General features: G+C 41.0%; 1 protein-coding gene across 1 annotated transcript in view; it reads right to left on the reverse strand.

Moving 5' to 3' along the window:
- Positions 1 to 4,674: 4,674 nt before the first annotated feature.
- The window catches only part of LOC311016813 (SPRY domain-containing protein 3-like), a 40,074-nt gene continuing 31,473 nt past the window's right edge, over positions 4,675 to 13,275 (reverse strand). Inside the window, exons 9-11 of the mRNA XM_084014763.1 lie at positions 8,464 to 8,583; positions 7,810 to 7,952; positions 4,675 to 4,979 (exon numbers count right to left, since the gene is read on the reverse strand). Coding sequence (XP_083870889.1) covers positions 4,845 to 4,979; positions 7,810 to 7,952; positions 8,464 to 8,583 — 398 coding nt within the window. The 3' untranslated portion in view covers positions 4,675 to 4,844. The remainder of the gene's footprint in view (positions 4,980 to 7,809; positions 7,953 to 8,463; positions 8,584 to 13,275) is intronic.

A 13,275-nucleotide genomic window follows, 5' to 3' on the forward strand; every position in this document is an offset into this window, starting at 1 on the left:
GCGAGAGGAAGTACTGCTGAAAGCTTTTGAAAACGAAAACAAAACCAAATGAAACTCCTGCAGAAAAAAAACCCCGCTAAAACGATGTCTGTTCGCATAGTGGCGCTAAGTTTAGCAATTTTGCTACTTAATGCTAACCACACAAACTGAGTTATACACAAGTCACTCTAGGATCAAAACCCACTGAAACAGCAGCCAAAGAACAGGAAAAATAAACTCCACTTTATACAGCCATGACCATCAATTATGTCTTTTTAAATCAAGTTTGTTTGAAGGCATTTCACAAATGCTAACTGCACAATTATCGAGTACATTCTCAAATAAATGAGGAAGGGAAATAACACGACGGAAGAAAACTGGCCCGTTAACTAGTGTTGTCTTTCTTTAGCTGCCCAAAACACATATTCTGCCTACCTTGACCAGTCGCCGCCTGCCATCATGACTCCACATTTAATGTACGATATTCAAGGTTATAGTTCCTCACCACAGGCGTTGGAGCTTCTACTGGCTCAGGGTTTCCCCACTGTATCGTGAACGACGTGGTTATATTAATTCATAACTAGTCACCGGAATTATGCCTCGTTTGAATTCCTGCTTTTTAAAACGATGTTAATTCTTCAGTATATTTGAATAAAATATAACTAGTTTTTATTTATTTTTTTTTACATGGCTGTACTTCCGCGACCCACTAGATGGCGGTATATCAATGACAATTACCTTTTCTAAATAAATAAGTTATAAACAACACTCCTGCTGAACTGAAGACTGTATCAGCGCTGCTGTGTTCACTTATAGCATCGTAAGTACTGAAGGGCCTTTGAATGTTGAGCAAAAATTACAGTCAGTGAATCTTTAATAATTCTAATTAGCAAAGTGATTTGTCATTTTTTACACCAAAGTCATTGGGCCACGTCATCGGGAATGTTGCTATACAACTAAACAACAATCCATCCAATAGTTGTTGAGATATTTCAGTTTGGACCAACCAACACTGCATTTGTAGCGGCATGTGACTAGGGTCAGGGTACCCCTTGGTGTTTTTAATTTATATGTTGGTTTGTAAGGCTTTTGCCAATGCTTTTTAAATAATGTATAAGACATTAATAATAATAAAAAACCTTTTGGGGTTGCTAGACTGAGGAAAATCCTCTAACAGGTTGTAATCCTAGGGTACGTCACTTGTCTCTTTAAGCTCTTTAATTCATCATGGAGGCCCTCTAATGGGCCACTTTTATCCTGAAGAAAATAGGCAGAAGATCTCTATAAATCTCCATTTAATAATAATGTATTCACATCTAAGAAAACGTAAGTATTTATTCATTACCAACATTACCAAATAAAAAGAATGACACCAGCCAGAAGTATTTTTCATAACCTGGCAACAAAAAGCTGTCCTTGTTATTGAATTATAACAAATCTGTAAAACCTTTTTTTAAATATTGATTAACCATATTAAAGCACAAATTATAAACCCTTTGATGACATAAGAGAAAGTGGTACCAAGGTCAGTCAGACAGCTTTAGAAGTACATTTCAAGCAAAACATCCATTACTGAAAACTTTATTGATGATCATATATGTACTGAACAAGGCCATTATAGTGCAAGTCAAAGAGGCGAGGGATTATTACAGGAGTCCTTGGTGAGTTAAGTCAGAGACGCTACAAAAACCGCACATTTAAATCTAATTTGGCTGAAACGTGAAACTGAGATTCTGAGTAAACTTTAATACAAGTGAATTTAATACCCTGAACTTAGACGTGGCCCGAAATGTCCACATCAGTGTCTCATTAATATCTTTGCACTGTCTAGCATAATAAGTTTAAGAGTTCAGGCTGTAATAACCTGAACTTAAATCTATATCCAGCCCTGCAGGAGAAGAAAAACATGATTAATTTACATTTCTTTTTACATCATTGATGGCTCTTGAACAAGATGCAGGACAACAGCTAAAACATACATACAATCTCCAGCAGATATGTGATTTAATAGTTAACCCTGTGTACCTTATATTTCTAGCATCACTGTCTGCAGTATGAATGATGGAACAACATCGGATGCTGCTGCATGCACCTCGCGGAAAGGTACAGAGAAAAGTACATCATCGATTATGCTGCACGGTTGGTGATGTTCTAATGGACAATTACAGATGTGGGAACATGCAGAGGAATTTGATGATTTTAACAGATACAGTAACGTAATGGACTAATAATGTTTACCATTCCTTCATTCATATTCTGAATAATATGAGTGGAAACCAGCTTCCACCAACAAGTATTTCAGTACAGTATTTCTCATTCACCTGCACAGATTGCTTTAGCTCCGGGGTTTGTATCACAAAGCAAGTTTAATTTAGTCAGCAGCTTGTTTAAGGAACATCGCTCAACAGTGGTAATCCCGGATGACTGGTGTTTGCGAATCCGTGATACGGGAATGAGTCCTAAAACACGGATATGAGTAAGCATTTTTGCACACCTGTTGTGTTGTATGACACAAAATTTCAATGAATTTTGAAGCTTTTACATGTTTTAACTCCAATGTGAACATAATGTAGTTTATAGCCTATAACTTTAGCTTCCTACTTCTGCTGACTGAATCATGAAAGTGGTTCATTTGTGAAGATCATACGGCTGAACAAAACATGTTAGTAACATGAACATTTGGTATTCATTCGATTTACTGCCAGAGAGGAATCAATGCTGTATTTACCAACAGCAACTGACATTGTGCCTTTAATATGTCACATTGAGTAGGATTTCCTGGTTGCAGTTTGTAAACACAGAAACTCCAGAGTCACTCCTGTTTTGTAAGGAGCTTGGTCCGTTTGGTGTTTTGCCTTACTGTATACGTATTTTTTTTTTGTAATTTTTTTTCGACATAAGTGTGTGTGAGTTAAAGCTACAGTCAGGAGCAGTCAAGCTCACAGTTGATTTTTCATTTAGTATATCATTTAACATGCTAGTGCTGCTACCATGTAAACAAACAGGCTTCTGTTCTCAATCCTTTTGATCGTTGTAACTGATAATAACAATTATAACAAATATTACGAAGACATTTTCACTACTTCTGCTTGAAAAATCACTGAAATGATTCATCAATCAAACAAAACAGTTGCAGATTACTTTCCTGTCGATCAACCAGTTGTTGAACTATAATTATCATTTAGGACTTTGTAAATATAGTGGGCATTTTCAACATGACATTTGATAGACCAAAAGATGCATAAATCAAAAAACGTAATCAAAATAATCAGCATGAATAGATAATGAAAAACAATCATTGCAGCCTTGTGCTTGTGCAAGATAAATAGCTAAAACACTAATCAGGCTTTGTGCTACAGACCCCTGGTGCTGTTGTCAAATGCTGTGCAGACACACAAACACACACACACAGCCATCAAACGTCATTGTCTTGATCTTTGAAAAAAACAAACATCCAGCAGTTAATTCTACATCACATACGGCAACATAGAGAGTTATCTTCTGACCATAAAAGCAAGAAATTAATTTGAGCGGATCTTTGTATTCTTTTCTTTTGAACTAAATTGCAAAAATATCACATCGTTCTAACTGTAGGGTTAAAAAGTGTGATGAAAAATATAATAAGGGTCTTTCTTATTGAGGGCAAAAATGCACAGTGAGTAAAACAAAGGTGTGACACATTGCAGTATAATGCAATCTAATATAGCAGCCCTGCATCCTCTCTATTTAACGCTATGGTTACTTTTTAAAGCTGACTGTTGCATTATACTGGAACTTAAGGTGTTTTTATTTCGGCCACCCACTGTATTCATGTCTGCCCTAAATGTCTCCTCGGCCTTCCCAAAAGTGCAAACACAAAACACATTCCCTGATTTTTTTGATGTAGAAGATACATTTAAATGTGTATTTTGCAGATCTCCTTGTAGAAAATATACCTGACATGTTTTTATCTGTAGTCTGGCTCCAAACACGCAACTAGAAAAACACTAGGAAATCTATTCATCCACTCTGATCGGACTCTGCTCAGTAACAGCATCTCATGAGAGGTCGTGATTGCCAAACCTGTTATAAACCCCCCTATGATAATCTCATATTTAGCGTGGATGCATTTCTGAAATATTACAACAGATCCGCAGTTCAGAGCAGTGAGCAAGGTGGGGAAATAGCAGGTCCCTGATTGCTCACAGGAGGGCAGCCTCACCCAGAGAGAGGACAGGAAGAGGGAGGTTGAGAAACAGTGTGTGTGTGTGTGCGTGTGTGTGTGTGTGTGTGTGTGTGTGTGTGTGTGTGTGTGTGTGTGTGTGTGTGGAGGGGGGTGAGTAAGAGAGAGAAACAGTCTATTCCCTGAAACGTACACCGCCAACGAGCTCTGACTCGGCACAACTGTTGGCCTCACTCTGCTTTGCTTGGTGTAGTGACAAATGAAATGAACCAAGTATGCCAGACCTCATGAGAGGGATTTAACAGCTCAGTGTCTCAGACACACTGCATGCAGAGGGAGGTTAGACGTGGGGATGATAGCAGTACAGATTTGCATAGAATTAACAGATAAATATCTTCCAGGAGTTTGTTTTTTTTAGCTTCGAGTAGCAGCTGTCTTTCCTGCAAGCTGTAACCTACACAGCTCATGTACGACCCCTCTTGCTACTTTACATCCAGTTGGACAATCTGGTCGTGAATATGAGAAATGTACAGGTCTTTTAAATAAAAGCAGAGGCAGCACTGAGGAAGATGACAGCGAGACGTGCATGTGCGCAGCTTAACTGTTCTGGTGAGTGATAGCAGCACGCTAGGCTACCGCGGGTGAGCTCTACCATGCGGCCGACTGTTTGCAGGGCATCGCAACTCCAGTCCTCGCACTCAGCTCACCCGCTGAGGGGATGCAAATCCACTTTGACCTTCTCTCCACTGCTCAGCATCCCCACGGTGGGGAACAGGCCCCCAGGAGGGACCCCCATCTCTCTGCGGCCCATCAGCTTCCCGTTCCTCGTGAAGAACACCTGCAAAGACCACAGGGAGGAGACAGTGAGTTAAAAGCCTCACGCATACCTTTCGCTGATGGTATATCCACCGAGGGAGCATTGGAACAATTACAGAGAAAAGAAATGTCTTTTCATAATGACGGATAGTAGTACAAACTTCATTTGAGCAGCACAGTGTGTGCCAGTTGTAAACAGGAATTATGCACAGTTAGGAAATATCATTAAACAAATAGGTGACAGTGTAATGTCTGTGTTCTTGGAGGGGAAAAAGTCAATGTTTACAGTACATGTCTCTACTAAATCAGCGAATGATCAAACATTATCCAGCTGTTCTCAAAAGAACATCAACAAGCTTTTCAATGCTAATACCGAGGGCCTCTTTCCAAGTCTGAGAGCAAATACCGACACACTAAAACAACAAGTGAAGTACTGTGCTGTGTGTGTGTGTGCGTTCGATAAATCAGACTGAGTCACTTATCAAACATTTACTGTGCCACCCACTCAAAAAAAAAAAAGAAAGGCTTAAAGGGATAGTTTTTTTTGTTTTTTTTTAAATAGGTACTCCGCAATCTAACGGATGTTGACACGCCCCCCCAGTTTGGAGAAACAGACAGTGGCAAAACATATTTAAGCCACCTTAAAATAAGTAAAAAAAAAAATCAGTATCAGTGTGTGCTATATTTTGAATACTTTCACAGCCCTTGCCCTTTCCTGCCCCTTTCTTCAAAGCCACAAGACAACATTGACAAAAACATACATTTTATATTGCAGTAGACGATAGTTGATGGTTATATTGTGTGACTTTTGCATTTTAAAGGATGGGGGCAGCAAGTGTACACCGATACTGCCTGCTCCTCCAAACCTGGGGGGCGCCGTACGCTACCTTCTGTAAGTAATACACCGACTACAGATAAGTACCGCATACAACCCCACTTCAAAAAACCTGAACTATCCCTTCAACCGCTATACAATTATAGAGGAAGGTTGAGTCAAACAGCAACAGGCTTAATTAGTTTGAACACCACCACCCCCGACACGCACACTTGCAGCCGAGTTCACCTCAGTGATGTCAAGGCGCAGTGTATTGAGGGTGTCCCGCTGAATAAATATTGACAAATCCCATGATTATTCTCACCCACTTGGGTTTCAGTACTACGTGCTGTGCACTCTCACACTTGCCCGGTGAACCCCCTGGCCTCGACTTGCACAACTTGTGTGGGTGAGTTAACCCAGGAGCTACGAGTCTAGACAAAGTGAAAACCATAATTAAAACAATGAACAAACAAACGGTTGGAACATGAAGCGGTCAGACGATTAGAGAGCAAAGTGACTTCCTTTATGGACTTATAGATACGTGAAAGGTATAACTGTGATGTTCTCACGGAACACGAGAGTAATCATTGTGATGCAAGTGGCTGGGCTTTTTGTCTGTCAAGTGAGTAAATAACGTCTGTAATCCTGCTGTGCGGTGTACTCCATGAAGTGTTGCCATAACAGAAAAAAAATAATCACGGATTTAAATACAACCGTATTTAACATTCTGAACATTCATTTAGCAGCAAACAGTTATTTGCCATGAAAAGACATGGTGGGGTACCGTCTACCTGAGCAGGGAATGATGTTGATAGACAATAAATGAGTCAACGGTCTTCCACTCTTTAGGCTGAAGACATTCTGTACTCTATATAGGGATTTATCCACATATGGCTTAAAGGTGTAACGCTTCACTGTGAAATAGAGCTTAATCAAGCCAAAATATATGGGCTGGACCTTCTTTTTTTATACTCTTCTATGATTCTAAAGTGAAAATCTTTGAGTTTTGGACAATATGTAGATGAATCAGTTCCAGCCCTACAGTGAAGCATTGCTTAAGCCTTGCTTTGTTCAAAATATGCACAGTAGGGAGGCACAGATACCAGCTATCGATCCAATACTGTGCTTGTACTCGTCAAACTACTGATACAACACACTCCCGATACCACATTGCATTGTTGTGAACGCATGCAGCCACTTCCTCAATAAGTCTCTGCTGCATCAATTAGTTTGACAGCGAGATTGTCTGTTTGAGAGTATGTGACGATTGTACTATTAAGTACTCATATCAGTACTCTGTACCGGCAAGTACCCATGTTTTTATTGCGATATAGGCTGGAAAATATTCTTTGTTTTATTGCAAACAGTGAATATGTCCACTAACAAGAATTATCTCTGTCCAAAGCTGATATGTCTTACTCCTCTGTGGTACGGAGCTCCATTGTTGTCCAGAAACATGAGCCACACTAATGAAGTAAACTTCTACGGTTCAAAACTGCTCAACTGAAATGTATTGTAACGTGACCACCTAACTCTGCAATTGCCTTCAGCTTGGTTCATTCCGTCATTAACCCAGTTTAAACCCAGCTGGTAAGATAATCTCTTAGCAGGTTCACTGCTGACTCACAAGGTTATCTTACTGGTTACTGAGTTTGAGCTTTTCTCTAAAAATATCACACCACACATTGACTATTTTTTTTATAAGAAGGTATCAAATAACTATTTAAGGGGGAACACTCGTAGTGATGAACCTGCAGCTCCCTTTGGCTTTATGGTAACCTGACTTGCCAGATGGTTTGTTACACACAAGCAGTCATAGCGCTGTTTTCCGCTGAAGTTAATAAGCTCTTAAAACTGTCTGTACACCTCCTACCTCAGCACCAAACAAAAGACAGACATGTTTGAGAACACAATGGAGCATTTAGCAGCTAAAAGGTCTCAGTAGTTAGTGGAACTAAAGGGACTTGAAGCAATATCACTTCCTGTTTACGTCATAAAATGCTAATGAATCTATAACATGCTGTATTTTCCTCACCGTGACCTTCCTGCCCTCCTGTCCCTGCTCTACCTCGTCCCCATCTTCCTCTTCCTCCTCTTCATCGTCATTGAGGTACAGGACGTTCTGGACGCCCGCATGACCTGGATGGACCTCCAGCCGATCCCAGTCATCCACGTCACCTGAGGATAAAACCGAGCAGAGTGTGAATAAATGCGTTTATGTACAGAGCAGGCTTGAGAAATACCAGGACAGGAAACGCGGAGCAGACGGCAAAACAAGTCAATTAATGACACATCTGAGATGTTTTGTTGTGTTAGTGGGCACTTATAAGGTTAGATGACATTAATTGCGGTCTTGACTACAGTAATTCTGAATTGCTTTCACAAGTTTGGTAATTTGAACGGATCTACTGAGCCCACCTGAGAGCAGGGACACCTATATTTATCTCTCCATGAAAGCAGCAGGGGATGATAATTTCCCCTTTAAGTATCTGTTCTGTACTCCTTGTAGGGATCTTGGTTTGCATCCCCTTTCTTCCCCCACGTGCAGAACAATGCACTCTGTTTAACAGTGAATGTTGGCTTATGCTAACCCACGATAAGCAGGTTTCAGAGCGAAACCTCACACGGACACGCCGAGCACTTTAATGAGTGACAGTTTGATTGCAGCGCCAGAGCCCTCTCCCCTTACCTTCTCCATCCAGGATGTAGTCTCGTGGGAACATGATGCCACAGCCCATGATGTCACCTTTGAAGCAGCGAGGACCGAAAGCGTCTCCAACTCCGCTGCCGTGAAAAATCTTGCCATCATCTGTCAGAAAAAAAACATTCAATTCCATAGCTATTAGCAAATGATTTAATGTAACTCAATTACCGTACTTAAGTACACATTTGAGGTACTTGTACTTTACGTTACTCCACTGTATCACAGAGGGAAATACTGTACTGTACCCACTGCATTTATGTGACAGCTTTAGTATCACGAAAATGTACAAAAACAACATAAAACAATTAGCCAACTACTTTGATAAATAGTCCAATTATTTTTCACACAAAAACATTGCATGGTTCCAGCTTCACAAATGACGATTTGTTGCTTTCCCATAATGTCGTGTTTTGGTGTTTGGAGTGTCACTATAGGCTCTGGGTAATTGTGACGGCATTTGAAACAAAACAGTCGATTGAGAAAACAATTTTAAACATATTAATCCATAAAGAAATGAAATAACTACTTATAATAATTGAATGATATAATACATAATCATACATGTCACAGGGGACATTTTTCTGCATTGAGTACTAATACTTTATATACTTTAAGTACATTTTCTGATTATATTTACATACTTTTTTTAGCATCTGAATTTGTGTTTACCTGTGAGTAGGGTTCCTGCAAGATTCCGTTAAATATAAGACCAATAAGACTTTTATAATACTACATAGAAGGCAATTTAATTCCTTGTTCTCAACTATGTATGACAAAGTACCACAGAAAACCAGTATATACAATATGACCTAGAATTATTTATTATTATATCAAATCTATTTCATATATATCAATAGTTTATAATGATATCATGAATTAAAGGAATGCGACCTGGACGAGCATCAGAAAGCGGATGTATTAATTCTATTTGCTAAAATCTACAGTTTGACATGACGAGCCTCCCAGCTGCTACAGCTAGCCGGCTATGTCGCTGACTGAAACTTTGCAATAAAGGATTGAACATACTCCTGCGGCACAATCTACTATTGAAACATCCCACTTTAACTTTATACGTATTTAACATCTCTTGACAGCCCAAACAGATACAAAATTTCAGAAGTTTAATACCTTCTTTAGCCTCTTATAAAGGAAACGGCACATCTTGGAAGCTCTTTAAAAAGCCTTAAGACTGTGTAAGATCATCTTCGTGTTTCTTTTTTTCCCTCAGTGCTTTCTGTCTTTCTGTCCCATTGCTGAACTTGACTTACGTAGGCTTCGCTGCATCTTTGAAAGCGTTTACCACAGTGTGCAACATGTGCACTCTTCATACAATGTTGTGCTAACATACAGGACATCCTGACATTCCTTTCAGATGATGATGTGTAAAAAGGCGAAGGCAGCGCTCTTAAAAACACTTCTCTTCCAAAAAAAAAAAAAAAAAAACCCATCAACAACATCCAAAGGAAATCATCAAAACAACACATACTACAGTTGCGAGAGACAACAATGGAAAAAAGGGTAAAAGAAAAACATTGCAGAGGTAGCCTGCAGACAAACTCTCCTCAAGCGAAGCGGCGTGGCTGCTGCTGGTAAATATTTATGGAGTTGTCATGGGACCCGTCCCCGGCTCAGGATACTGTTTAAACAATCTCTATCTGAGCACCGGGAGGGAGACGGAGACACTGTATCATTACGGCTCCCATGCGGGCCCTTGTCACAACACCACACACTAGGCAAACAGTGGAGCCACGCTGGCACAGGCACAGTGCCGCTAAAAATAGCAGGGCGGCCTTGGAGAATGACAAGGGCTGATGCTGGAGGTGAGCCGGGGGGTGTGGAAGCCCAGGTTTGGGCCTAAGGATGGACGAAGGCGGGGCAATCTGGTATTGCACTACCATAAAGTTGGGGAACGTGCAAGAAAAGACAATTTAAGGAGTAGGAGGCCGAGATGTCGTTTTTTCGCCACTTGTATGGGTCAAGCTGCTTGATCCCACTTAATGCGACGCAGAGTGTTTTTCATTAGACCCTCTTCTTTCATGATAAGTAATCTTTTAAAATTAAATTAAACATTTGGAATAAATAAAAAAATGTATTACAGCACCAAATAAAACTGTTAAACTTGTTTTTGAGCAGACAATATACAATATGTTCTGTTGCTTTCCTCAAATATGCTTTTGGTACTTAGAAGGTTGGAAATCGAGATACAGGAAGCTGGCTCAGCTTGGACCTTGTGGCGGAAAATGTTCAAATTTGTGTTGGACAGCAGAGGGTTTAAAATTAGCATAGAGGTGTTGACCAAGATTTGGCTCTGAGGCGGGTGAGAGTGAACGGAGCAGAACTTGCAATGGTGTTAATGCAAAACTCAAGATCATAAACTGAGGAAGTTGTTTACAAATCTAACAACGTTAGCTCCTCTGACCGCCACCAGGTGCTGGATGTTAGGGTGATCCGAGCGGCAACCAGAAGGTGAAAACTAGAGCTTACGGGTTTGGAGTCGGGCCGACGGGAGGAGAGGGCAGGCTCTGACTGAGGACTGAGACCAGCTGGGAAAAGGAAAACAGACTTTCTCGTAACACGAGAGTTTGTCTGGAAAAGACTGGGATTCCCTGCCCAGGGAACAATGACTTCACAGGCTCCTAAAACATGAAAAAGTAAAACAAATTATTTATATCCTTCATGTGAGTTTTTGCACATGTTCATAATTTACTATAAATGTTATTTGCAGTTGCCATGTGAGTGTATCACAAATTGTTGATCTATTGAAATATAATATACAATTTACTTCCTCGGCCTATTTGCCAGCGAGGCCGCAGCATTTAAGGCATGAGTATTTATGAACACCAATATGAATGACTGTCCATTACATCTAGGCCCTCGCCAAATGAGCTCACACAGGTCCGAGCCTATAGCTGCGAGGGAAAGCACTCAGCTGTGGCGTCTGTGGCGACTTTTCCACATTGCGTTCAAAGGAAGGATTGAGGCGATCGACAACAAGGTCAAACAATCCTGGGGGGCGGACGGGAGATGTGCAAGCTCACCTGTAGGCCAGGGCTCGAGTGAAACTGTAGTTCTCCTGCTCCTCAACAAAGACGAGCATTTTATGTTTATTTTTGAGGTTATTTTGATTTTGTGTTGAGAATTTAAATAAACATTTATTTAAAAAAAACTGCATTCCTGTTTATAGTCATTGACCAGATGTGTTAAGAAATTACCAGTTTTTGGGAACTGTAAAGAAAAGGTGTAAAATGGGTATTATTGCTGCGGCTTCAGGCGCAGCAAAACATTTTTGGGTGCACCTAAATGAAAAAGTTAGGCGCACCGGTGCAGCCAATGTAAAAAGTTAGTCTGGAGTCCTGTGGTGATAGGGCACAACCTTCAGCTGCGGGTGTTGAGTCATAGCACGTGTGACTCACTGATGGGGGGTTTGGTGGGGGTGACAGGGTTAATGAGGCCTGCTGAGGAGCACTCGCTGGTTGGATGGCTGGTTGCTCCCGATAGGGCCCACAGGGGCCCGCAGTGCCCCACGGCCCATTAACTTGAGGAGACAAGCGGAGCCAACACACAGGATGGAGGTCCACACTGGGCCAGCTCCCAACACAAACACTCGTGGTAACACCAGCGCGGGCCAAAGAACTCTCAAACTATACAAGCTATACAAAGGAGCAGCGATATGGTTGGCAGACATTTGTGTATATAACTGGAATATATCTGGAGTAAAATCACAACCTTTAAAGTCAATAATACACATCACATGTGATCCAGGTCAACACTGGTCGCGTGCCCATTGCAACGCACCATAAATCAGGATGACAGAAATAGAACTCAGCAGGCAAACAGTGGATGAAAAGTATAAATAACAAAAGGAAGAATGTATATTATTATGTAATGTATGTATTTGCCTGCAGGCACCAGAATATTAAAACACTATCTACAGCCATTGTTTTCTTCAAAGCCAGTGGTGAAAACATTACAAACACTCACAGTGCACTAAGGACCAGTTTGAGGTCCTTAAAAATATAACAATGAGTCTATACGAAGCTAAAGCCGGCCAAGAATATCGTGGCTGACATTTACCCTTACATTTTGAGGTCAAATACAAAAACAAACCATAAAAGTTAATAAACAGAGGTACCATGTGTCACAGAAGCACCTCTTCACGGCATTCTTGGCTCGCACCGAGCAGGAAAACCAAGGTAACAAAGTCGGTCCTTCTTTAAGCAATTTCTTTTGCGGTTATATGCCCTACTGTGTATACATTAAGTTTCTGTCGCTCTGCCAAAGAGCATCTGCATGCAATTCTTGAGGTTCCTGAGCTGTTCGGTGAAAATCTGCGTGTCGGAGCGAGGGGAGACATGAAGAAGAGGCCCCGGCTGTTGATCTTAAGTAGCTGGATCAGGGCCTGCACCTTAAACCAAGCATGGGGAAGGCAAACCTCATACGCACAGCGTGGAAAACCACATACATCATTTTAGTCTCTAACAAATAAGATTAATGGGAGCTGTGCTGGGGCGTCCACATTTCTGTGGTGTCCAACGCACAGCAGCCAAACCAGGCAGGCCGCAGCGCTAGACCTCTGGGACTGGCATGGTGAGCCTCTGTGAATGACTGGCCTGGTCTGTCACTCAGCGATGAGGTATCATCCCCAGACCCCGGCAGGACACGCAGCATCAACTGTTCTTATTATGAATGCATCTATAGTATACATGGAACGTGCAAAGTGATATGGGGATTTAACTACTATAGTATTTAGACTATAAACATCAGCTTGGAACATGAATGTAATGTGCGGAGTGAACA

The sequence above is a fragment of the Eutrigla gurnardus genome, assembly GCF_963514095.1.
Source record: "Eutrigla gurnardus genome assembly, chromosome: 8".
NCBI lineage: Eukaryota > Metazoa > Chordata > Actinopteri > Perciformes > Triglidae > Eutrigla > Eutrigla gurnardus.